A 26,936-nucleotide genomic window follows, 5' to 3' on the forward strand; every position below is an offset into this window, starting at 1 on the left:
CACATACTTATCAACTGGTCTGTGAGACAGAGAACATCTCTATGTCACAGGAAAAATCAGAAGCTTTAAATCCAGGACCCATTACATCATCTAATGTGACTCCAGTTGCACTAAAGATAATTTCCCAACAATTTGAATGTCATCATAGGTATGGACCAAAATGACAGATCTTTCTGAGAGAAGCTGGTTAGTTTGTGGGAAAATTTCAGACTAATGCATATACAATGCAACGTGAGGTAACCTGAAAACAGAATTCTTGTCACTGAAAATGTTAAAGAAGTATTTTTGTAAAGGCATGACTGACATTTCTTACTATAAAACTCTCTGCTGCCTTCTGCAAGAAGCAAGAACTTCAAACTCTGTGACTCTCTCCCAATTTATAAGCCAAACATTTGTACAAGTTTTCATGACTTGTTATTCTTTATTTTTAAAAATAGGTTTCTTCATTCAGTTCCATTCTGAAAGTTTAAGGCATTATGGTAGGATGGTAGGAGAGTGAAAAAGCAAATGATTAATTGTATGTTGCACACATGCAGAGATCCTGCTAATTATGAACCAGTGTTTCGATTTTAAATAAGATGGTTATTTATCATTTAACTTATTAATATAATCCATTAATTTAAAACACGTCTTCCATCTTTTCTGTGGAAGTGGAATTTAGAATCGTTCCTACTTGGAAGGAAGAAGAATCTACAAGCAGGTAAATTTTTATTGAAAATACATTTTTGGGATCTAAGCCACCACAGCGTTATTTTAATAATATTCAGTTTATGCCTTATGGAAACACTTCATGCATAAAAAACTGCTTTTGGGGCATGCAATTTTATCAGGAGATTCAAGCATAATGCTTTTATGAAGTTTCGTAATTTCCCTTAATTCATGGATTTAAAACTTCTATTAGGAAATTAAATATTTTCCCACGTTAAAAGAAAAAAATTACTCTAATTTTAATGGGACACTTTTTGCTACATATTCCAAATTATTTCCTTTCCTTAGAATTACTTTAAATTGACACATGTACTTTGTTTCCGTGATTTTTTTCCTTGAAATCTATACTCTGCCATGTTTTATTTTGCTTTGCTATTCCTTGTTCACTTATTCCATATATAATATAAATTAATAAAAAAAGGAACTTGGGACACTTTCTCTTCTGGTTTGAATGCTGTTTTTGGGTTTTTTTCCTAACAGAACTTGCAGCATTAGAATAAAAAAATTAGAAATACTATTAAATAATTTCTGAAAAAATAATCTTAGTCATCAGTTAATAGGAGTTAACTCCTACCACATGGCATACTTGTAGCATTCCTGACATGACAGAGGTTTTAAATTCTATAAAGGTTACTGAGAAAAGCTGATAGGCTAATACAGTAGTGGATATACTAAGCCATCTTCAAACAATGAAACTGCTGATCTCAATTTAACTAGAACGCATTGGGTTGTAAACAAATGGCATTTATTTGGCTGTGTCTTTACAAGCTGTGTAAAAAACATACAGCCTAGGAGGAACTACCTCAGTGGCATCAAATTCGGTGCCAAATACCAACACAATTAAAAATCAGCTACACACCCTAAATCTGCTTTTTCACAACTGTCCAAAGGATTCCAAAGAAAGGCTAATATGTCTAGTTATGTACTCAAGAACATGTAGAGTGAAGAGTAAAAACTTACTGTGATCCAGTGAAGTTCAAACCAACCAGAACCAAAAGACAACTGACTTTTAAAACCTAGGAAAATGAACTTGTTCCCACTGAAATGTTTCCATTTTCCATCAAGTTTCCATTGATATAAGTTTTGCAGGAATGATCTTTAATACTGCTATTTAATACCTAATCTATACTACTGTTATTTTTTTGCACAATTCAACTTGGAATGCAGTAGTGTGATATGAAAAGGGATTTTTGTTTGCAAATTTGGAATGAAATCTGGCTTGGACTAGATTGCATAATAAAGAAGTCAGCAAAAGGGAATTTGACACTCACCATTCTGGCAGAACTCAAGTTTCTCAAAACAAAAATATTAAAAATACTTTGATACTGTTTTTAAAATGAAAACCAAAAGGAAGAAAATGTAAATGTTAAACTGTGCCAGATTACTGAGGTCTTTAGTTAATAATCATTACCTTCCTCAAAGTGGTTTGAAACTAGTAATAAAGCTATTACCTAAATATACTGCAGAATTTTAAAAAAGTCCCTTACTAGCTACAAACCAGAAAAGCTATTAATCCTTTATACTCAAATATCTGTGAGATTTCACAAATCCCTTATTTCTTCTTCTTTATGACCTATTACTGAATTCATTAGGAGTTCTCAGTACTTGTTCAGCACAGTACTTATACATGTTCCCAACTTCACACTCCCGAGAAAACCCAAACCCTCATCTGCCTCCACTGACTTCACTGCAAGTTATGTGAAGCAGGAGTTTGTGGCTGAATAAGCGCTCTGGTATTTTGTTGAACCAGGAACTTGACTTCTGCAGATAAGAAGGGATCCCTCTGACTTCTTCTGGTTACAAATGCTCAGTTTTATCAGGTCACAGTTATGAGCCTTTAGCAAAATAGGGATAAGAGTTATTTGGGAGCAAGACCTATCATTTTGTCAAGTCATGACTCAAGAATAGTGCATGCAGAGAGGAAGATGGGAAGTTGAGTATGAATCAGATTCTTAACATACAACTACAGAATAACAAGATTAGCATGTTTTCAATTATTATTACCATAGCCATATACAGAGAAGATTAAGTGGATCAGGTGAATTAATCTTTGAAAGTATAGATGTGCTGAATTCAGCCATACAATAATGCTAGCAAGTATTGATACTGATTAACTTTGTGCTATGGGAGTTAATAATCTACACACAAAGTCTGAAATACAGCTCTGGCTTTGGAAATATCTGTCAATCAAATGACATGCTATGGATTTTAATGGTTTGCTCACGCTGCTTTAGCAATATATCTTAGTCATGACTTGGCAATTCAATGATCCTGAAGCCTTTGATCTGTTTCCCGACCTGTTAAATAGTATCAGTCAAAACAGAGTGGGAGAAAGGCTGTTTTAATGCAGTGGATATTCTTTCAAGCCAAACTCAGAAGTCACCAGCTCTATTTCTGAATACTTTTCTTTTGGTTGCAATTGATTAAAGAGAGAGCAAATTCAATGACCTAAAGTCAGAAGGATATTTATCACATACTAATAATTCCTTGGGCCAGTTAACACATCATAGGTTATTTATTCTCCAACTGTGTCATAAAAATGAGTCAGTGCTGGTTAACCAGAAATATTTTTTCCTGTTAATCAGTGATGTAATTTTCAAAGTGGAAGGTAGCAGTAAAGTAAAAAGAAAGTAAAAATGAAAAAGTGAAAATAAAATCTTTACCCTAATAAAAAGGATCTTCTCTCCAACTCTGTATCTTCCCTGTGAAAGACGCTCCACACAGAACTTATTAGGGCATTTACAAGGTGGATCTTCAGAAATGTGTTTAACCTATAAAAAAGAAGTCATTAATAGGAACTGTTTAAAATAGCATGGATAGCAAAACATTCAATAAGACACTTGTCATAATGTATCATTTAATTTAAGTATGAATTGATGATATTTTTCTTGGTTTTGGTTAACATTTCTGTAACCCCAGAAAGCACCCTATGGTGCTTCCAATAGCAATGATTTAGCAGCTGAGTTAAAAATGTTGCACAGTTCAGCATCAAGTTTGCACTCTTTATCTGAAGTCAAGCAGTTTGTTACACGGAGTCCAGCACCAAACTTCTGTACCTGTACTCTCAGTATTTTATGATGAATCAGCTCAAAGTGCTAATACAGTTAAACAGGCAAAATGAAGGTGACACAAGATGCATCCTGCCTTCTAAATATATATAAATATAGAGGTATCTTCCTTACCATTAAGAGGCTCTGCCTCTTTAAAATTGTGCTCAAACCCCTTAGGAAAAAAGCATACAGAAAATATTGTGACATGATTAAAAATTAATGCCAAGACACTCCCCAGTAGTTTCAACTGCTATTTGATGATCTCCTTGTTAGGGTTAGCTAAATCCAAGCTAATTTAAGGGACCTCAAGAACACTATCATTGCCAAACCTAACTACATAACCCCAAAAAATAAGGGCTGAGAAAAAACAGATGAAAACCACTGTCCTGCATGTTATTAGCTGCACCAGCTTGACTTTGGCCTCCTTGCTCTGGCATGTGCTACCACAGACAGTGATGCTTAGTAAAAGTACATTTTGTACTCTTCAGTGATGAGAAAGTAGCAAAGGCATCAATATCAAAAGAGCAGGTCTGGCTGTGAAACTCTTCTTTGGTATTCAAATTGCACTTCTGCATAGGAACAGCCAGAATAAGTGCAGCATTTTCATACACTGTGGTTTTCTTGGACAAAATACCTACCTAGTATGTCAGCATCAAACAATGCAAAATGCCAGAGGAACCTGTAGATGTTTGTCCACTTCAAACAATATTCCAAAGACATTTTCATATCCAGCTTGTAAACCAAAGCCTGGAAAAATGGTCTGAGGCCCAGGAAAGGATATTTTCAGAATAGCTAACAAATTAAAGTCTTATATTTTTTCATAAAAAGAAAAAATGCTTGGCCAAAGCTGTAGCACTCTAATGAGTGTTTTGTTTATCATGAATAGATAAGGCTTCTGATGTACAAATGTTTTTCAGATCTGCTTTAAGAATTACGTTACAGTATGTTAAATAAGCCAGAAGAGCTTATAAGGCAACCAATTATTGTTTCTATACTTTTGAAACTAGCTCTGTTGAGTGATTTAAAGGCTTTCCAAATATTTCTGAAATGGTTCAATGCCTTTATTTGAATAACATCATTACTTAATTGTGGAGGGGTTTTTATAAGTATTCTTAAGACTTATTTATTTTTAATCAGGGAATAATATTTTTATGAAAAAATAACTAAAATAAGACTTAACAGAGGAGCTCTACATGTATTTTACACATATAAAGTATTTCTCAAGTATCAGATTAGTTATCCTTCAGTTTGAACGTATCAAGTTTTGAATTTTAACATCAGTTACTCAAATTATTTTTATCAACATGGATGAGACTTAGCCTCCATTTCTGCTGAATAAACTATTTAGACAGTTAATGTACAATAGGAATAACTTACATGAAATCAGTGGCTGATTACTTAAATCCAAGTGCAGATTGCTGAGGATGAAAAAGGTGTATTCCTGTCTTTCTTGGAAGGTGCTACCAAGACTCATCATGCTTAGGGAGCTTTTTGGCAATGGCCCTCTGAATACTGTTCAATAATGAGGGATTCCTGATATAATATCCTATGGCATTATCACCCTGACAGCTGAAAATGGGTAGTAGGAACTTAATGCTTCGTCCACCAGAGTTCATATAAGGAATCAAAACCCCAGAGTAACTGGGCCTAAACAAGTTCAAGGCTGTTTTGAACTGTGTAAGCAAAATAGACCCATCTTCTGCCTGTGGAGAATGAAAGCCAACAGATCTATTCTGATGTAAAGCAGAGGATAGTAAGATCTTCACTGCTGATCCTGCTGTTGTGGGTTCCATTGCCTTACTGTCCCAAAGGACACAGAAGCATTGAGTGGAATTTGGAAATCAAATAAGGAAGCAGAGGGAGGAATTATATTCTATTTTATTTGAAGTCTGGACTATATGAGAAACTGCTGCTATTTTATGGTGTGAGTGTCTGGGGCAGTGCAGGTCAGGACTCTAGCTGGATGAATTCCATTCTGTTTCTATCCATACTGCTTTCTAAATTAAAGGAGGTGGTTAGAGAAAACCTACATTCTCTCTGTTCAATTTCTACATGATATGCAGTCACCAGCCTCCTTCTACACATAACTGTTCTTTCTCAGTTCTGTTGAAACACAAGTGCTTTTGCAAAGTTAAGGAACAAATACAAACCAGAAAATTTTAAATGTAATTATAGTCATCAAATAAAAAAAAAAGTGTTTCAATAAAATGAAGGAACATTATATTCCATCTGCTCTTTGTAACAGGAAAGTGGCACATGGATTTTTCAAGAAGTGCTTTGTAACTCCCAGGTGGCACATCTACCTTGCAATGTAGTAGTTACTATGGTAACTGCTTCTTTTTACAGGCTAGATTTGTACTTTTCCAGTTTAACCTCTTCATGGTCTCAAAATGTGTCCTTTTCATCTGATTCCAGCTATTTCAAATGAACCCCTGTGGGTTTGCACCAGAAACATGAACACTCAATATGCTGCAACAAGTTTAATGAAATTCAAAGCAAGATTCTAACAATGAGGAAAACAATGCTTGTTTCTTTACTATGTGAGAATCATGCAGAACAGCAAAAAATTAGGCTGAAATATCTCAGAAGTGTTTGTTAACATTCAGTACAAGTCAGTATGAGCCAAATCTTGTCCTGATTCAGTCCTTCCTCAGACAAAGCACCAAGTGGGAGTTGGTGAATAAGGAGTAAAAGAGTAATAAGAAGAGAATGTGGCCCTAAGCACCAAGCTAGGCTAAGCTGCAGAGCTCCTACACAGTCTGACTTTTTTTCCCCTAAACTTCAGACATAAATAATTGTGGTCAAAAACCAAATAACTCTATAAATTGACAAATGTTTAAAATAGAGTGAGATGTTAAACTCAGGCTTGTGTGTGTTTTGCAAGTAAGTGCATATCAGAATCAATAAGATAGGAAGAAGCTTCCTCCCACAACTTACAGCATCATCCAAGAGTTTCCCTGTACTCTTTTTCCCAGGAGACTTTGTGGGTGATGGTGAAGGAGATGGAAGGGGAGCTGAAAGTGTTTCCTCTTGTTCAATCTCTTTTTCCAGTTTTATTAATCCAGGAGGTTCTACCCCACACCTTTTGGAAACATGCAAATATAAATTACTAGTCCATAGAAAGTATTATGTATTTTAAAACAAAACAGTGGAAAGAATTTCTACTTTGTGTGCAATAACAGAATGATACACATTAATAAACATGTTTAAAATACACCAAGCCATACTGCCATAATTCCAAATTAATAGAAAAAAAATTTAGATGCAGTCTCTCAGTTAATCAAATTGACAGGAAATACAGGTACTTTTTCAGCTTCTCTGTCTGATATCATAAATGTTGGTGAATAATTTATGAACAATGGACCTCAGAAATTGCAATATCATGCAGGACAGGTCAAGTTCAGTACATTTGCACTTTTTTCTATTGTATTTTCTTTCTTTCCAAACAGAATCTTTTCAAATTACTTAGCAACTTATATTTTGTATTAGTATTTTCTGAAGAAATAAAAATGGCCATTACTATTCAGAAGTGGTTAGTGTTTCTACTAATTGATTTTTGACAGAGAGTCTTCAGATCTCTGTTTACAGTGGCAACACACTTGTAGCTCCAGCTAGAATAAAATACATGCAACTTCATCATGGATAAACTCAAACCAGAGCACCTGAAGAGCAAGGTTCTTTTTGAAAGATCTTCTGAAAGCTTTATGGCAAGTGGTTGAGTCAGTATCTCACAGCAAGCAGCAGAGCTTGGACAGAAGTCAAAAGTCTAAAAGCGCATCCCATTTTCCTAATTACCGATAATCCCCTTCTGGTTTTTGGGTTTTTTTTTTACCTGCCAGCACTGCATGAACCCCAGAAAAACACCCAGAGTTCCTTTTTCAGAGAATGACTTCACCTTGGAAAAGTTATCATGCCAGGTAGACTTGTCATAGCAAACTACTCGCACAAATGAAATTATATTTTTTTTTTCTGCAGCAGAGAAGTCCATGGTCCAGATGAGAACTATAGTGACTTATCTAGGTAGAGACCTGGACCCTAAAATATGGAGCAGTAAGAAATACATATAATGAAAATTAAAGCTAAATACCATAATGATCTTAGAAGTGTACAGAGAAAAGATATAAGCCCACATACTAGCTTTTGCATTTTCCTGATAATGTTTAATTTAGTCATACTACTGCCTAGTAAATTAATAGAAAGCAAACCAGGAACCAAATCTGTGCTTGTATTGGCTTCTAACTGGTGCAGTCTGCGTAATGAAAAGCCAGCCAACATTGAAGCAAGCACTTATATACAATCGATTTACTTCCTGTCTGTCTGCAGATGCTGACAGGCTGTAAATCATGTAATTCCCACTGGGCTCTAAGCCTACTTCTGCATACAGCCTTACTCATCAAATAAAACTCTTCCGCGGTAAGAAATGTTGCTTTTTTGCTTCTACTACTTTTCATAGTTTCTAAATTTCATCTTTGTGACAGATTTTTAAAGTTTCCTCTACTTCCAGTATTCTGAATTTCTCTGATGAACAGCTGAAAAATAAGATCAACGATCAAACAAACACACACACTTTTTTCCCCCATATGCTGTACGAGCCCAAAGCAATGTTGCTGGAAAACTGAAACTGTAAAAAGCCACATCTTTTCTGAGAGGGGTAGAGGTGCAAATTCTGGGAAGGTATGCTGAGCATTTCCTTTTCTGCTTCTTTCTAGCCTGGCTTCTCACAACTACACGTGAAGCAGCAATGGACTGTAACATGATCTCTGTTAGACTTTTTAGAGCACCACTTTCTGTTTTTATCAAGGTAAAATTGAACACAATAGCAGAAAGACCTTGAAATTTTCCAATAGTAATTCCAAAAGACCTGTGAGGGTTGCTTAACCCTGCAGAGTTTAACAGTAACCCAAGAACTTCATCCTTTGTGCAGAAAAAAATAATTTATCTGCTTTCCATTGTATAATCTCTGACTTTCAAATACTTAGGAGAATGTTGGACCTGTGCAACCCACTGCAACAGTCCTGTGCATTTTCAGAGGTCAATTCCACCCTGTAGGACACTTCCCTCTCTCATAAATCTCACTGTATTGACATAACATCTGCCAGTGACACAAGGCCTCATTTTAACTATTGAAGTTTTGCAGACGATCTCAGAACTTTGTTTTCATAAAAAGCTGAAATTCAAGATAATTTATCAGGCAATTGTATTTTTATTAATATCTTTGAACTGCCACTTTTTGAGCCAAGTGGTCACACCAGTTTCCCGCTCACTGTGCACTCCATCCATCAAGACCACATGTCCCTGATTTGTCTAAGAGGATACTATGTGATAACATGCTAAAAGCATTCCTAAAGCAAAGGTAAATTATCACCTGTCTCCCCTCCTCCAGAGAGTATCTGTTGAATACAAGTCGAGCAGAACAGAGCTCAGTTTAACTCCTCCTCAAGCAATCCTCATTCTTCCTCACTTGTACCTCAACCACAAGTTCATTTGCATTAAATAAAAAAGTTCAGGTTGACTTTCAGGAGTTACAGACCTGAAAACTAAGAGTAATCTAGCTGGGCAAAGTGTGCCCAAAGCTGAGTCCTTGTGATGAGTAAGCCACTTTGGACATATCTTTCTGCTTCTACAATTACTCAGTGTCTCTGACACTTTTTGTTCTTTAAATACAGATTGAGGCGTTTTTTCAAAGATCTCTACAGCTCCTGTTCTGGAAAACAGATCCCTAAGACTGCCAACAGACCCAGTTTGCTTGACAAAGCACACATCTGACTTCCCTCCTGTTTAAAGCAGCCCAGCAACCTCACTTTACTGGGCTCCTTCCCCACCCTCAAAGAAGGCAATTATCAATTCTCATTTCCCATACAGTTCTGGTTTACCACAGCTCAGGCAAAACAGGCATCACATATTTGGTTTGCAATTGTATTAACCTGACAGTTCAGTTTTTGTGTGCCTTGGAAGCATACAAGATTATAAATGGGGATTTGTTTGTTTTTGAAGAGATACTAGAGCAGGGAAAAGTAGACAAACATATTATTTGACCCCTAAGCTACAAATATAATTAAAATAAAGAAACATAAATACAGAAATGGAAACACAATATATAAAAGAATCATTAATGATATATGGTAATATTCATACATTATAAATAAAAAATAGACTACAAATATTTTAAGGGTAAAGGGATAGATATGCATCATAAATGAAAGCATGGCTTATTTATTTGTTCCGTACTTCTTTTCATTTCTGGAACAGAAAGCATCCGAGACGTGGAAGCTTAAGACAAATTTAAAGCATAAGGTTCTGTTTTCATTCCCTTGTAGATCTATTGAGACACCAAATCTCACTGCAAAATGAGATGAATCTAACTCAACCCACTTTAGCAGAATCCAACACTGTCTAACCACAAGCATGCATTACCTGAGGAAGTTGGATCCTATAAAGGAACTAACTGGGGCAGACACCCTGACAGCTATGCCCCAGGCACAGGGGCTTTGGGTGCTGGTAGGTCTGTCTCCAAGCTGGTCTTGAAAGCACTTTGTTTGCACAGGTAAATTAAGATTCATTAAAATTAATTTCATTATGCACCTGCAGATCAAAATACTTTCTGCTTTGTGGGAAGTTAAAACAATTTGCCATTTGAACACAAGTTGTAGAGATAACAAAATAACTGAAAACCTGAAATCACTATTTTTTGATCATTGCTGTTCCTATGCAAGCTTCCGTTGACAGCAAGGGTTTTTCTGGAACTTGACCATGAGACAAATTTCTAGTTTTCCATGTGAGTTCATTCACAAAATATGAATACACATCATGCAATTTTAAAACAGCCAATACTAGTTCTTAAAATAGGAATAAACAGGGGTCTCCCTCACCTTGATTGTTACCACAAGGAATTCTTCTGAAATTAATGAAACTACCTGAATAGCAAGGTACTTCAACTTTACACACATCAATGAATGCAACTGCAATTTACATGCAAGACTGGGCAGCAGTGCTGCTACTAATGCATTTTTCAGTAAATCTTATGCACTATGCTGGTTAAATCTACATCTGCAAAAAGGGGGGAAAATCACATTCCAGTTGCTGTAATTTTGATTGCTTAGCAAAAGTCTGTGTCTTTATGTCAAAGAGAACATGACAATGTACTGAAGGTCCAGCACAGCTAAAATCATCTTGGTCAGATTTTGATCAAGTGAAGATCACCTTATTACCAGAAAACTTCATTAAATTGCAGTTTTTTATAGAGAGATCTAACTTTAGAAGGAGAAATGGCTCAAAGCTTTATGGGAAAAAAAAGTTTCTCAAACTCTTCCTCTCCTAATAGAAGGATAGCCTACAAATATCTTCACTGACATACAGGTATTTTGTAATATTTGCTAACAACTGCCCTCAAGAGTGACATCCAGTGAGTGACATCCTCAAGAGTGACATCAAACATTCTATTTGAACCTAATGAGCACGAAAGTTAGCTTGAGATGTGCTGATTTAATATGTCGGTCAATAGCCCCTGCTGTCAAGAATGCAAATATTTCAACAGTCTTAGAATATTTTCACCTACCTTGCTGCAATTCTTCCAAGTTCCAGCAAACAAAGGCACACTTCTCTTGGCTGCTTGTGGAGTACTAGAAAAGCAAAATGAAGATGGAAAACATTGATAAATAAAGGCTATTTTAATGATCTTAGTGATGGAATGGAACCTAGTCATCAACATCTGTTACTCTTGACTCCGATACACGTTTGTGTTCTTTGGCTTTCAGTAGAGTTTTATTGGAATAAAAAGGATGGGATTGATGAACGGTTCTCAGAGCTCAGACACTTCAGAAACTCCATTTAATTACCTAAATCACTGAATAATTATTTGGGGTAACTGGTAACCTGCAAGCAGTTCATAACTTTTTAAAAATAATCAAGATATCTGGCACAACACTTTAATTAGTAGAAAGTAAAAAATAATAACATTAGATTGATACTTTTCTTTCTACAAACTAAGACAATTCATATCCTTTAGATCACTATTTTTCCTAGCCAATTTAATTTTAAAAAATAACAAAGTTGCATTAACAAAGACATACCTCACTATAAATTTGGTCCTGAATTTTTTTTCACATCTACTCTTAAATTAAATATGAGACTAGAATGCTTTAGGAATCAGCTCTCCACAGTATAAAAACCCCAAACAGACAAAAAAAGAGTTTTCTTCTTTATGCATACATACATATAATGCAAATCTGCATGCCTGGATTCCACACAGAATAGGTTTTTTGTGATTCAGAAGTAGCTGTGACACAGCATGATCTTCTAATTTTTGTGAGAGATTGAAATGTTAGGGGTTAACGTCCCAACCACCCATTTGCAAAAGGAGCAGGTGCTTTGCTGAGGCCAGGTTTGCATTCCTTACTGCAAAGAGAGGGGGAGGGTTTTTGGGTGTGTGATGGTGAAATAACTGTGTAAGAGCAGCCCAGGCACAGAGGTGGTGTGCACCCACCAGCAGAGGATGACCAAAACAGACTTCTGTTTGGCAACAAGCTGGGTTTTGAGCCAAATAAGGGAAAAGACTCATAAGAAACAGATTCTGCAAAGTGGAATAGTGCTTTTTATCATGGCAATGTCCTCCCTTACATAACTGGCTCAGTGTAAAACTCCCCTTCATGGAAGGGACACTCACATGGGCCTGAAGGCATACATCCCTTCTGATGGGGCACAACTGTTACTGTGATATTTTATGAAAATCCTTTCGGTAGGACTTTCTCCTGAGAAGCTGAGAAACCTCAGAAAAGAAATGTAAACAATAACTATCTGATGGCTGTGGAATGTGGTCTGGAGATGGTTTACCAACAGGTGCATCTTTTGATTGGTCTCAGGTGAATTGTTTTTACTTGATCACCAGTCATGGTCCAGCTGTGTCAAGGCTCTGAGCAGTCATGAGTTTTTATTATTCATTCCTTTCCTAGCCTTCTGATGTATTCCTTTCTCTATTCCTTTTAGTATAGCTTTAGAACAGCTTTTTAAATATAACATAATATCATATCTAATAAATCAGCCTTCTAAGAAATATGGATTCAGATGCATCTCTTCCCTTGTCCTGGGACCCGCAGACACATTGACACACAACTGCTCAGCCACACTGCTGCGACAGGCATCTGGCATGCTTTAGGTGTCACAGACCAGCCAGGTCCCCCAAAGTGTGCCCAGACTCATTTCTGAGGCTTCCCACCAGAGGACTGCATCTGATCCACAGTGCTGGAACACTGCAACACCCTCGCCTCAGGAGTGGTACCCTGGATGCTGTCACCTGAACCTGACTGTATTTAAACCCACTGAACCTGGAGTTTCATGGGCTTACCCTACCCTCAACAGATCAAAACTGTGACCATCACTTTAAACAAGAGACATTGAAATTGCCACAATTAGGTCTCACTTCACTTTCTGTTCTTATCCTTTCTCTCTTTTCCCTCTGTATTTTCTTAAGTGGTATCTTCATACTTTGCGGCACTTTTACAGATGATAATAGCCAAAATGGCTACATACCTCCTTTCCATTGCAACCAAACTGATCTAAAATAAACCTGCCATATATATATACATATAAACACTAGTCACTCAGTGTGGTTTCACTCTCACCTGCCCAAAGGAATCTACTAGCAAGAAGCTCAGTTACCCTTGCCTTCAGGGGCAAGTTATAACAATTATGAAATACCAACATAAACCAATAGGGTTTTTTTTTCCCCTCCACAATTGAGAATAGGTAATGATCTGTAAAGAAGTTCAGCAAAGCATATAAGCAAAATCCAAAATCAATAAATCAAGAAAGGTCAGTGGCTGTTTGCATAATCAACTCCCCAAAACTTTAAGAAGAACAAAGGAAAAGTACAAGAAAAGAGAAAAAAGTAATTATGAGTATATTGTAATCTACTCTTCAGAAACACCTATTAAAGCTCTTATGCTGTTGTGAGTGAAAAAATCAGGTTTATAAAATTTCCACAATATTAAAAATATTTGCATCTTACATCTCAGATTGAATTGAGACCAAAAAGTAATTGTGTGACTCTTTGTATTAATCAGAAAAAACCTGAATGGCATAAAAATAAATTTGCTTTTAATGAGTTAAGGTCAAGACATCAGCCATATAAACTTTTGGTAATCTAAAGACTCACCTAACACAAATGCATGAAGCAAAAATACCATACCTGAAAAAGATATGTCAATGTCTAGTTAAAGCTCTGAAAGCAATTACTTTGTTCTATGTATGTATGAGACCCAGAAGGAGACCCCACAGGCTTGAACATCTCTAGGTAATAATGCCCTGAGGAAGACCTCCAGCCTCTGTGACTCCAACTTGCAGCTCCACTGACATGAAAAATGTAAGTGCTGTGAGTTAATGCTCATCCCAGTATCTTTTCCCAGTGTCTGTGCAGCCCTTTGAGAGGTATGCATTTGTCCTCTAATCTCATCCAGATATATTTACAGAAGTAAAACTGCAAAGCATGAAAACTAAACAGGCACTGCACTAGGAAAAATATATTTATTCTTCAGCCATCTGTTACTAAAATATAAATGATGAACACTTGGACATTCAGCTATTTTCAATATTCCTCCTTCCCACAGCATAGTAATTACATTAAATATTTACCTTTAGCAGTAAATCAGTATTTTTAAAGTGTTACATTCATGACCCTAGAAGTATATTCTGCTATTTTGGTTTTAAACCAGTTATGACAGCCCCAAAATAAAACTTGATTTTAAGAAGTAAGGCATACCCCAAAATATAAATAAACTGGGTTTGGAATAGTCAAACCAAGTAAATTGAAATTCATACATATGTACATCTGAATGACTTTGGAATGGATGAAAAAGAGAGGTTCAACTACCACTATTTGCAGAAAGATCCATAAATATAGCCAGAAGAAAATTTGATTAAAAAAGTAAAAAAATTTTCTACTCAAACAAAATTCATAGACCTTTGGCAAGTCTGACTCAACACAACCTAGACACATTTCATGCATTTCACACTGAACAATGTGGCACAGTGACATCATTGTTAGAGGATGAAGACGTGTGCAGGCAATAACCAACCACAAAAACAAACATCAGTTCAGCTCATAGGACAGTGCTTCCAAGGAGAAAATAATAGCATTCCTGAGGACTATACAGCACATGTATCTGGGGACTTCAGAGACCAATAAATGTTATTTTATGCAGATCCCCTGCATAAAATGAATGGAAATATCCCTCTTTCTAGAGAATCTCACCGCTGGCATTTGCTTGACAAGAACGCAATGGGAAGACAGAGAAACAGTGTGAACAAGTCTGGCTTATTTTAGGTGTCCTGCCTTTTTGCTTTTCATCTTATCTCTAAATGCTTCTTATTTGCTGTCCTCGCTGCCTGCATCTTCTCATGCTACCTCCAGCCACTCTTTGTTAACAGTAATTCCTTTTCAGTTCCTGGAAGTTTTTATCTTTGCTTCTCTCTGGCAATACCATTTCTTCACATCTTGTTGCTGTCCCATTCTCTTTTTACAGGTATTCCTCTTTTTTCACTCAACCTTTGTGCTTCCCCAGAGCCCCTTATCTCAGTGCCTGGAAGCTACCAGGCGAAGCAGAGGAGGAGCAGCCTCTGCTTTCAGCATTATTACAACCTGTGACTCTGAGGAGACAGAACACACATGGAGTCCATGTGTTTACTGAACAGGTTGAAACTGAAAGTTCACAACAACATTCAGGGCTTTTGTTTTGTTTGTGGTTTTGTATTTGTTTTAAATTAGTGGAATATTCAATCACAATACAGAAATAAACTTCTCACAACTTCCTGCCAAGTTTCAAATCTTGGCTCCTAACACTTTTATAAACCATTTTTAATGAAGTCATCTTCCTTCTGACTTTTTTGTTTGTTTGTTTTAAAGATTAAGATATCAGGCATAGCTGAATAATAAAAAGTAAATATGATTTCTGTTTGTAATGCATTCCTTATCCCACTAGAAGCAGAGAGTTTTACCAAGTGCCTTAGTATTTATTATCACAGGCTTCCAATTGCCATCAGAACTCACACTAGTTTAGGGTAAGTTTTCCAAAAGGATGGCCCTTTGATCCTTTTTCCTATTGTCTCTCACATTTTCCTTTAATTTTTACTCTGATCCTACAGAAGGCTTTTGGTTCCTAAAAAAAACCTCCAATATTGTTTTGTAAACACTCTGTTAACTTATAACAAACTTACCCTTGTTTCTGCATCAGAGTTATGCTATGACACGCTTGTGCTTCCCCTATACTCCCTGCCCCATTTCAGCTCAATCACTTATGGAAATCTCAAAACAATTAAGGAGTCAAACATACTAGATCTAAGGATAGTAAAGAATTAATGTAGAAGGGATATAGAGATCATCCGAACACCACCAATTTACTGAAATTCATTAGTTTAACATGCAAATCCAGTGGTAACAACAAAGAGTCTAGGATGCTTCTATAGTCCTCAAAATGAGACATATTCAGTAATATTATGAGTAGTTTAGTAAAGAGTTGTGAAAGATGGGACAAAATCTTATTCTGATGCAACTTCAAGTAAATTTTAACATAGTGTTACAATATGTAGACTTTCAATATAAAAGAACAGAAAAACCTTGCATCTTGAAATCAGATAAACTACAGTTATAATTTAAAAAATAATCTTCCCCGTGTACAAAATATTTTTAAGCAAGCAACATCTGAGTATTTTTTAAAATAACCTTTAAACCAACAATGTTAGAAGAGCGATCAGAGGTGCTTGTGTTTCAGTTTACTATTTCCACTAAAACACTCAATGCATTTATTTAGGAAACCTGTCCATGAAACTCAAATCAATCAGTTGCATCAAAAGAAGTCCATGTCACATACTGTGTGTGCAGGTGCACGGAATATACAACCACAAAACATTAATCATCAACAGCATCCAACAACTCCCAAAAGTGATTACATATCAGCATGCTGGCACACTCAGTGGCAAACCCTTTTCTTACTGGGTAGACTTTATCACGGAAGAGATGCAGAATATTCATTGGTTCCAAATCCTATAATCATCCAACAACACTGCATTACCACAAAGAGTTCAGAACTTATGTTTTATGTTCACTAAAACAATCACAGAAAATCTTACCATTCTTATTTGTCCAAGAAGAGTTTCCTTTGAGTATTTTACTCTTCAGGCATGAGCAAAATTACAAGTATCTCCACCTAGAATGCTTCCATGAAGAAAATTACCAGAGCTGTGGGGATCTGCTGCCCTAAAGCCCTACAGGGGAATTTACAAAGTATATTTATGGGCACAGAGGAGTTAAAGGCAGTATTACACTGCACGAGAGAGTTAACACATCATGTTCAGGGTCCCACATAGGCTGATACATCTAAGACCATTTAATGACACTGTACCTCAAGATTTGCACAGATGATCAAAACTTGGATTTTGGATCATAATTTTTGGTATTAACAAAGCTAATTCCCTCTCCTTTAAATGCACAAACTTTAAAAGTAAAGAATATGACAAACATGCTACATTTGGCAATGAGTGCAGGGAGCACACATGGTGTCCCTCTATTTTGCAGCACTCAAGATTATCCCTATGTACTGTGTTGCTATAATTTTTACAGATGTTCATGTGTGAGCTGTAGCTCTTACATCGGCTGCCCCAGCCACCTTTTCTTCACAAAGCCATTAACTCGGAGCCTTTCCTGCCATGTCTCTGCACTTAGAGATAAATTGCTACCAGTCAGCTCTGGCTGTGTTACAAATCTTAACAGGAAACTGTGTTTCCAATTTGTTTGCATTTTAACCTATGTGAAAGCATTATAACATTCAGCAAGACAAACTACATCATATTGTAGACTACTAACAAATTAGCAGTACAAATCTTCAAATTTTTGAGCTCTCTACCATTCTCTTCCAATGATATCTAAAGTAACTAGTGATTAGACAGCATAATTGTATCTACTGGTATGTCAAGCACCTCTATTTTTCGTTCTATTTACTTTTCCTTCTATTTATTTTGAAGACTTCGATGTTGTTTCCTTGTTTAGCTCGGCAGAACAGCCCAAATCCAACACAGCATTTGAAACTGTGCTTAACTTAAAATAATTACATTAATTGCTTAAATTAGTCCACAAGTGAAGGGCAAGAGTAAAGCGACACGATCAGGTCTGCTCACCCGCTTGTGTGGCTCAGCCCTGAAATGTCAACCCTCTGCAGAAGGAAGCCTCTAACAATACTCAAGATTGCCATTGACATCACCTACCTGCATGCTCGTCAGGTATCTATCAATCTATCTATCTGCTCTAGTCTCTGTTTGAGACAGCTCCATTCCAGTCAGGAATACCTTTGTACCACTTGAGTCTCAGTGCTAAAAATTAGCAGTGATGGATGATGCATTTGTGTGCAGTTATACTTGCATGACTCAAAGACTTCTTCAGAACTTATAACAATGAGATAGTATTTTTAAGTAATGAGAAATAATAGCAATTAACAGTTTCTTAACCACTATAGACTTTGTTTTGCTGTTCTCTAATATACTTGGTACTTTTTTTGTTTTAAAATCAGTGGCATAAATCCATCATTCAAGTATTTCAGGGCACTAGATCTTCAAAATCACTCTTATCATTCTAGAGTACATATTTGCCAGAAAAAGACCTCAGGGATGTTTTATATGATACAGTAGCACGATGAAAATATTCCTATGTGCCTTTAATTAAATTACACAGTATTTACATACCATAAAGCACACAGAATAAGAGTAAAACAATGAGGATAAAAATCCACTCAGTTGAGAACATTGCTACAATAAGGTTCTCTAATACAGACAGAAAAAAGATGCTTTATCACTATCAATTTACACACCAATTTACTGAGTTTATGAGCCATGGGGAAAAACAGAAGAAAACACAAAAAACAGTTACCTCTGTAACCATAATTTCACCACAATTAATAACAAAAAAAAAAAAAAAAAGCAGAATTCAGTGAGGCAGTGCAAAGACAGATGTCATTCACACACATTTCTCACTGCTTTGAAAAGAACCTTTGATATTACTTACCTTTGCTGAATTTTTGCTTCCTACGCATTGGTGAAGTGATTTGTGGGAGAGAGAGGAACATAAAAGCTTTAGATTGGCAACTGTTAAGACTTATCATTATTTCTAATGCATTAGGAAAATCTCAAAAAAGCAAAACTTTGAGTTAATTATTAAACTGAAGCAGAATAATAGCTACTAGTTTTGTCTTTTTTTTTTTTTTTTAAAGGCATGATTACCACCTCCTTCTCAAGTTCAGAAAAATGGGTCAAAAATGCTATCAAGTCCTAATCCTATTTCAAGCAACATAAATCTTTTCTGTGAGTACATTATACAATAAGGGGAAAAACCACAGAACCTAGTTTTTAATCAATGAAGAAAATCAGTCACTAATCAAACAAAATCGAGTACAGGTTTGCACACTCAGTTGTATTTCACTTCAGTTTTCTGAGTGAGGAAATCCTCTGGAACACACCTTTTCAGGTCTATTTGCACTCTGTTTCACTATGGCAGGCAAGGCACTGTGTATGCGTGAAAATTAATTATCAGGAAATGTCAGTATTCCAGCTATGTCAATTCCAACTCTAAACAAGATCTAGTTTCTTAAAAATGCACAACAGATTTGTGGAACAATGGCAAACGGCTGGGCTTACCATAACAATACAAACTTCAAATACCTTGAAGTATTCCATTAACCAGAGGTTCTTCTGCCTGTGTCAGGCATTGGAGGTCTGCATCTCCTGCTGTTTACAAGCTTCTTGGTCCTAGGTAAGTGTTCAACTTCTTCACCATTTCAAATCATTGAAACTACAGTTTTTGTTCATCTTCTATGTGATTTACATATCAAATAAGAATTTAATCTTAAAGATTTAATTAACAAAACAGAGTCAATACATATATTCAACTCACTATTTGTCACCTTTGAGACAGTAAGCTGCCCTCTGCCAAGCATTTTCTCCCAGACATAGAAAATAATGGAATTAAAAAACTTCCCAGGATAAAAGAACAGACAAATGAAAAAGAAAAACTCTCTCAGAAATATCTGTGCTAGACTACAGAAGCAGAACGAGACTGTAAAAGAATGGAAATAGATCAGTCACAACACATGTAAGAGCTTCAACAGGGCAAAGGCTTTTGAGCAACAGAACAAAGAAGCTTCAGCTTTTCAGTGTGTTCCTTTGTCTTCCATAGAAATTGATCTGTCACCATGACTGCTTTATCTGATTTCAGATAGCAAACACTGGACTCTTCATTTCATGAGATTTGGCTGAAAAACTGTGAAGTCAAGATTCGTAAGATTTCCTTTGAAGAAAGAAGAGTTAAAACAACGAAGACTATGTAGTATTTTCCTGAGCAGTACAATTCTTTTCATGAAACACCATGAAGCAGTAGTATTGGATCATTTTTGTCCAGAACTGCACAAGGAATCTAGCTGGGAAAAATGGTCAGCATGGGAAACAGAAAAATTTTGTATCTTCTCCTGTGCAATTCATTAAATCTCCACAACTAGCCAAATGTCTGCAGACAGAACTGTGCATGCACTTGTATCCTACTTTCCCAAAACAGAAAAATCTTATTAAACTAAGGAACCATGCTCAGAAAACTATGTGTAGGGTGAAAAATCATTTGTGTGCAAGAAAACATAGCAAAAGTTTTCTCTCATTTAAGCTCCTCTTAAAACTGGCTTAAATGAGTAGTATGTGATGTGTACTTTAATTGTTCATTCTATGGACAAGCAGCAGAATTAACACAAACAAAGTTCAGAATTAGTGTCAGGACCTATTAAAAGCCTTTCTGTCTTTCAAGGTGAAACACAAAGGAAAAGTTATCTTAAATTACCAACTACTACATGAAGAATAAAGAAATACATACCCAAACCTTCTGATTCAAACAGGCAGGTATCATCCACACCTACACCTCTGCACCAGGATAAGAAATTTGCTGTGTTGTCCCGTGCAAAAAAAGACCCTGAAGGAGCATTGGCTTTGCATGGAATTTTCCGAACTGGTAAGGTCTGAAAAACAGGAATTATTTATTTAGCTAAATTATACATACTATCATAATACTTAAGTATTATGAAATCACTATGCAAGTTTTGCATAGATGGGTAACTCCCACCAAATTATTTCCTGGGCCATTAAAGAATTCCAAGCAAAGAAGCATGAGAAGTGAATTTAACAGCATGCAGTTCTCAACCAAAAAGTCTTTCCAAAAGGCCACACAATGAAGTTGAGAGCTGAACCAACTATAGCTACTTAGGAATATTAATAACTATAGGCTTTGTATTTAGTCTTTGGTCCAGTTCACTGAATTAAAAAAAAAATAAAAAATATATATATAGAATAGACAGAATTTAAACTAGGAACTGAACTTCCTCACAATTAAGGGTGAATTACTTTCAGTTCAATGTTAGGAGGTAATCACAGTGTAAAGGCACGGGTCTTGAGGCCCAATGACTTCAAACACTTCAGAAAGGTCCCTGTCTCCTGTTTAACAACACCCAGAAGTCTCCAGTGCACAACACAGGACTGTAAATCTAGTAGGTACAAAGTCAAGGTCTACAGAGACAGGTTCTCACTGTACCAGAGTAGTTCCTTTACATGATTTCAATATCAGAAAGGATGCTGCTGATACAGCATCCACATCTGTACCAAACAGAGTAATTACCATAGCAAACCTGCTGCCTGCCTACATTTACTGAGACACACAGAAAAGAAGTCCTTAGCATTTAGTTTCACTTAAGGCTTCTTTTCCTCAAATGAAAAATAGCTGTACTACTTGGCTATGAAAAATAGCCAAGTGAAGACAGAAAATGAAACATTGTTGATATGTAAACTTTAGGGATCTCTAAATCATGGAGGAATTCAGACCTTATGTTGATTTGAATGCACTGTTTTTCCAATGCTGATTTATGAAATTTTTACTTCTGTCTGGAGTCAGTAGTTACTCAATGAAAAGTGAGCTAAGAGGTAGAAAATGGCACATATGGTGTCTCTGCTCATTCCTAGTTAAAATTACTGGAAAATGGGGAGAGTGACACAGGAGTAGGCTTCCCCTTCTAACAGCTTCTAGCAGTATAATAATGTCAGTATTAAACACAGCTTAGAAAGAGTTTAAATATTATACATATTACACACATCACAGCAGCAATGTAATGGCAGATTACATGCACTGAGATACTCACTGCTACCTACCCAATAAGCCAAATAAACTCAAAATAGAACAACTGCAGGCATAATCACTATTGTACTTACCTGTATGTCAATGGGGACTAAACAGATTGTCTTAGATATATAAATATGTCTCAGAGATTTATGCAATTAAATCTATTCCTCAAATCACCATCTAGCTTTGATTCCCCCATGATTCCATGACTCCAATTACTCAATTTACATTTCATTGTTTTGGAAAAATTAGCTTATGATTCAAGTTAATTGCAAGGCAATATTATTTTTCTATAATTTATATAAAACACCAACAAATTTTGCATTATATTTTAAACAAAAAAATCTCATCTTATGCCACAGATACCATATCACCTCCTGGACCATCCTGGAAGAAGGAGGGGAAAGCAAGAAGGAAGCAAGGAAGTAAAAACAGCTCTTCTCTAATCCAGAATAAATAAAAAAAACTATACAACATGAATTCTTTCAAGGGGCTCTAGATATGGGGCAATCTTACAGATCAGACCACAATGAAGTTTTAAAACATTATTTCTGCCCCTTTCTATTCTTCTGGAGGGAGAAAAAAAAGAAAAAAAAAGTGGAAATAAATGCTCAGCTCTTTACATATCTGATTTTTTTTCTTTTCTTAAAAAAAAAGTTAATAAAAAGCTGTTAGCACTAGACACATTTTTTAGGCTAGCATTCTTTTCATATTACACTAATTTCTTCAAAGAAACAATGAGTATCTCTTCTGAGACAAATACTTATACTCTACAGACAGTTTCTCCCGTTGCATTTCCTCTCAGTGACTTAGACCTTGGGAAGAAGAAATGCAGCATTTGTCCATCTCTGTCTCTCCCTACCCTTTCCCAGGAGATTTTAACTGGACAAATCTAATATAGTCTCTAACTACATTACTGTTAAAAGGACATCGACTTCTTTTGAAAGCAGTCACACAAGTCTCTGGCAGCCTGCTGGAAAAAGGTCAGCTAGTGCAGGCTGCAGAGGAAAGCTGTCAAAACAGGACTTCCACTCCATGATTTTGCACTAAAACATTGCAGAAACCCTAAAGAAGTCCCTTCTTCAAAATTATTTCCCAGAGAAGATCCAACCCAACCATACCTCTTGCAGCGTAAAAGAGGAACAAGCAAAGTGGGCAGGGATACTGGACTGGCACAAAGCAAAATGGGAAAAGGCAGAGCGCAGCAAGAGCTGGGCTGCTCCACGAGGGAAGATAATCCAGGGCCAAAGGGTGACCCCAGCACAGGCAGTGGCAGCCCTCACTGGCAACGGTGCAGTCCCAGAGCAACCACATAAGGCAATTCTGGGAACATAAGAGCTTTAGACAATTGTTCTATCAGAGGAGGAAGAGCCAAGTCAGGTCTAGTGTGTCCAGGGAAGGCAAGTCAGAAACAGCAGAAGACAAGGCAGAACTCAGGGCTGCAGCAGACCTAGCCATGAAACCTGGAACAAGGAGGGGAAAGCAAGGAAGCAGGGAAGTAAAAACAGCTCTTCTCTAATCCAGAATAAATTAAAAAAACCTATACAACATGAATTCTTTCAAGGGGCTCTAGATATGGAGCAATCAGGCAGCCAGGCTGGAGATGGTCTGCTCACAACACAGCTCTGACAAGAAGAGGGCTTGAGGTAAAAGGGATGTTCTGGGCCATGGGCAGAGAGTGCAGGTCAGGGTCCCAGGGGAGGCTGGTCACAATTATATTTGATTCCCTCAAGTCTTGACAATTAATCTGTGGTTTTTAGTGTTTCAGCGGAATCAGAAATACTCAGTACTTTATAATTAACTCCATTTTGTCAGTAGGTACAAAGAGGTGTCATATCATAGCACTCTATCAATCCACTTACAGAAAACATCCACTGTACATACACCATACTTGACCATATTCTCACTGAACCAAATTATCAGCAGCTCTAAATTGGTTTAACAGCAAGAAAATCAAACAGAATGAAATTCTTTTCCCATATAATCTCTGCTTGGACCAGATTATCCGAAGTGATACACAGATGTTGAATGAACTGAGTTAGCAGTCAACATCAGGGGACCAAATAAACCATATCTGACACTACTATACTCTTTGTAACTTTTGATTTATTACATCAAATTAAAAGTGCCAATTTTGGATGATCTACTAGGGATGAACAGCACTGTGACAGGAACAAGATGCCAAGAAGCCAGCTCCAGTATTCCTGGCACTTGCAGACTTGTGCATAAGGACTTCAGAGAGAATGGAAAGGAGATAAGGATGCAGTTACTTTATGTGTAAGAGCAGACCTGCAGTGTCAAATCATGTCACCTCTCAGTTCTCATCTCTGGATTCTTCCACAGTGTCCATGTTCTCAGGCTTGCCTTTGCAGAAAACTAGTGAGTCTTCTCCAAGAAAAGAAACTTCTGTTTCTAATGCCAGGAACAGCTCAGAAGAGCTAGTGACATCATGCTGGGTTTGTTTGCTTCCACACAGCTCTCCAGCTCTAGACAGTTCTGTACCTTTAAACTGCTTTGTGCTGAGACAACCATAATAAATAGCCTAAATTCTTTCAAGTCCTGCTGAGGATCCTGAACACTGTTCTGGAAGTCTGTAATAAACCACTTAGATTACCTGAGAACTTTTGAACAACAAAAAAACCCCCAACAAACAAAAACCCAAAAAAAACCCCAAACTAAACGACACAAGAAAAAAGATTCTTGCGTGTGTGACTGGTGGCTGCCATCTGGCACTCGGTGGAGACTCGGGCTCAGCGTGGGCACAAGCCATGTGCTCTCCCTGGCCCTGAGCCCAGCAGCCCCCAGCAGTGGGCCCAGGGAGCAGGAGCTGCTGCGGCACAGAGCCTCCAGTGGAACAGGAGCAGCCAAGGAGATGGCTAGGAGAACCTGACTGCCTCTCTTCCAAGGAGCCACTGGGAAGGCATTGCAGCACCTGGCAGGAATGCTGAAAACGCCTAGTGACCCTTGGGTCGCTGTTGCTCCCCAGTACTAACGACACATTAATAAATCTGGTTCTAAATATTTTTGTTGACAGTCGGCTGAACATGAGCCAGCACTGGGCCCAGGTGGCCAAGGCTGATCTTAAAGGTCCCTTCCAACCTAGAAATTCTGTGTGATTCTCTGATTCTGTATCTTTTGATTTATGTATATTGCAGTGACTGAACGTAGAATTTCTTTCAAGAAGAGCAATTCAGAACAGATGGTTTATGTGTCAGTAATCACCTGAAATTTCATACACATAAATTACAATTCTGTGCCTTGACAACTAAGACTTTTAAACACATGGTTTAACCTAGCTTCACTATGAAGCTTAGACATTCATGGAACTTAGAACATTCCTTTACAGTGTCTTTCAAAAGCACATTTTTGGTAGTAAGAGCTACTTACAGCAAATAGTAAGAGTCTAGGTACAGAACATCACACTTTACTAAGCAAATTTGTGATATTCTTAGTTTCATAGCGACAGAAAAGATGTTTGATTAACAGATGTCCTGAACAGCTCAGGAGTGACAAACAACCACATGTGAAAACAAGACATTGTTGCGAACAACAGCTACATCATTTAACAACCAAAAAGACCACAAAAGCTTCGGGTCATTTTCTGGAGCAAACACTACACAGACAAATATCCCTGACATCACACGATCTTACTAAAATACATAAGAGTTTCATCCCATTTCCCTTAGTACTAGGGTCTTGCTGAAGAGAACAGCAAAAAGCCCCACCCTCTTTTCTATTCAGTAATAGTCCTACCAGGTTTATCACACAAATTATAGGGAAATACTCATATTTTATAATCACCTACTAAATTTTCCTACCACCTCTTAAACAGAAGTCTACTTTTTTTAATATTTCCAAAACTGTCACTGTACTGCTCAAACTCTAACACATGAAAGCTTTTATTCAAGAAAGGTTTCATGCAGAAATATTTTTTACTGAGTTGTATAAATGGCCTGACTATTTCAAAAGTGCTTTCTAACAGATCATTCTGAAATAATTAGGTTTCCACATGGCAAAACTGACTTTTGTTGACATAGTATAGTATGACCACAGTTGCTTTGAAGCAGCAGTGGCCGCAATTACTCCTATCAAGTATCAGGAAAACAATTCCCCAGTCACACTCCTTTTACAATCTTGTCTTGTTGACGTGCATGCATGTGGTTTAATACAGGATGTGAAAGTGCGAGTGAAACATATGATGCAATCCTGGAAAAATGCTGTCAGGTTCACTTCTAAATCCAAAAGGGACTCTCTTACATCGATGCTCTGAAATCACATGGAAAAATGTATTTTTGGTACTGCTTTTCCAAAACGAGTTCATGAACACATGTTAAAATGCCCATTTATTTATGGCAGACTTAGACTTGACCTGTGTTTTGAAGATTGTTCATCATATTTCCCTTTTTGAAAAGATGATTTCAGGACATTTTGAACTATCACTTATGCTTGAATAAAAAGAAAAAGATGAGCAATTTGTCTGCTATGAAAGAGGGCTACAGTTACTAGGTACTCAAAGGGAAAATTTGCTTTTATCTCCTGATGACCTACATTAACCAAAATGGGGGGTGGGAGTGGGAAATTATGCCATGAAGTACCTAACTGCTGTGGTGTCTTGCTAGGCCATTTAGTGTTATGTGAGCATAAATTCCTACTGAAATGTGATTATATCAGCTAGGTAGAACATGTATCTATTTCAAAACTTTCTGCCATTTGCCTTTTAACTTAGCTCTGTGGCCAGTACCAATCCCTTTCTTCCTTCAATTCTTTCCTCATTTCCTCAAGGGTTCTTAAACAACTGGACCAACGGTCAAAAGAATGTGCTAAATGTACATGTAAAACAGAATATGGAAATACATACATAGAATTTAAAATTAAGCACTTCCCACCCAAAAAAAAAAAAAAAAAAAAAAAAAAAAAAACAAAAAAAAAACGAACTAAGAAAAGAAATACAAACCCCTCAGCCCTCCTAAAGAAAGCTGCAAAATAGAAGTTAA

General features: G+C 36.8%; 1 protein-coding gene across 6 annotated transcripts in view; it reads right to left on the reverse strand.

The window, feature by feature from the left end:
- GAS2 (growth arrest specific 2) overlaps nucleotides 1-26,936 on the reverse strand; it is an 86,080-nt gene that overhangs the window by 32,036 nt on the left and 27,108 nt on the right. For all 6 annotated transcript variants that reach the window (XM_041463264.1, XM_041463267.1, XM_041463265.1 and 3 more), the window contains exons 4-7: nucleotides 20,650-20,791; nucleotides 11,314-11,377; nucleotides 6,696-6,840; nucleotides 3,372-3,479 (exon numbers count right to left, since the gene is read on the reverse strand). In XM_041463264.1, coding sequence (XP_041319198.1) covers nucleotides 3,372-3,479; nucleotides 6,696-6,840; nucleotides 11,314-11,377; nucleotides 20,650-20,791 — 459 coding nt within the window. The remainder of the gene's footprint in view (nucleotides 1-3,371; nucleotides 3,480-6,695; nucleotides 6,841-11,313; nucleotides 11,378-20,649; nucleotides 20,792-26,936) is intronic.

The sequence above is a fragment of the Pyrgilauda ruficollis genome, unplaced genomic scaffold (assembly GCF_017590135.1).
Source record: "Pyrgilauda ruficollis isolate IOZ18807 unplaced genomic scaffold, ASM1759013v1 scaffold163, whole genome shotgun sequence".
NCBI classification, from domain to species: domain Eukaryota; kingdom Metazoa; phylum Chordata; class Aves; order Passeriformes; family Passeridae; genus Pyrgilauda; species Pyrgilauda ruficollis.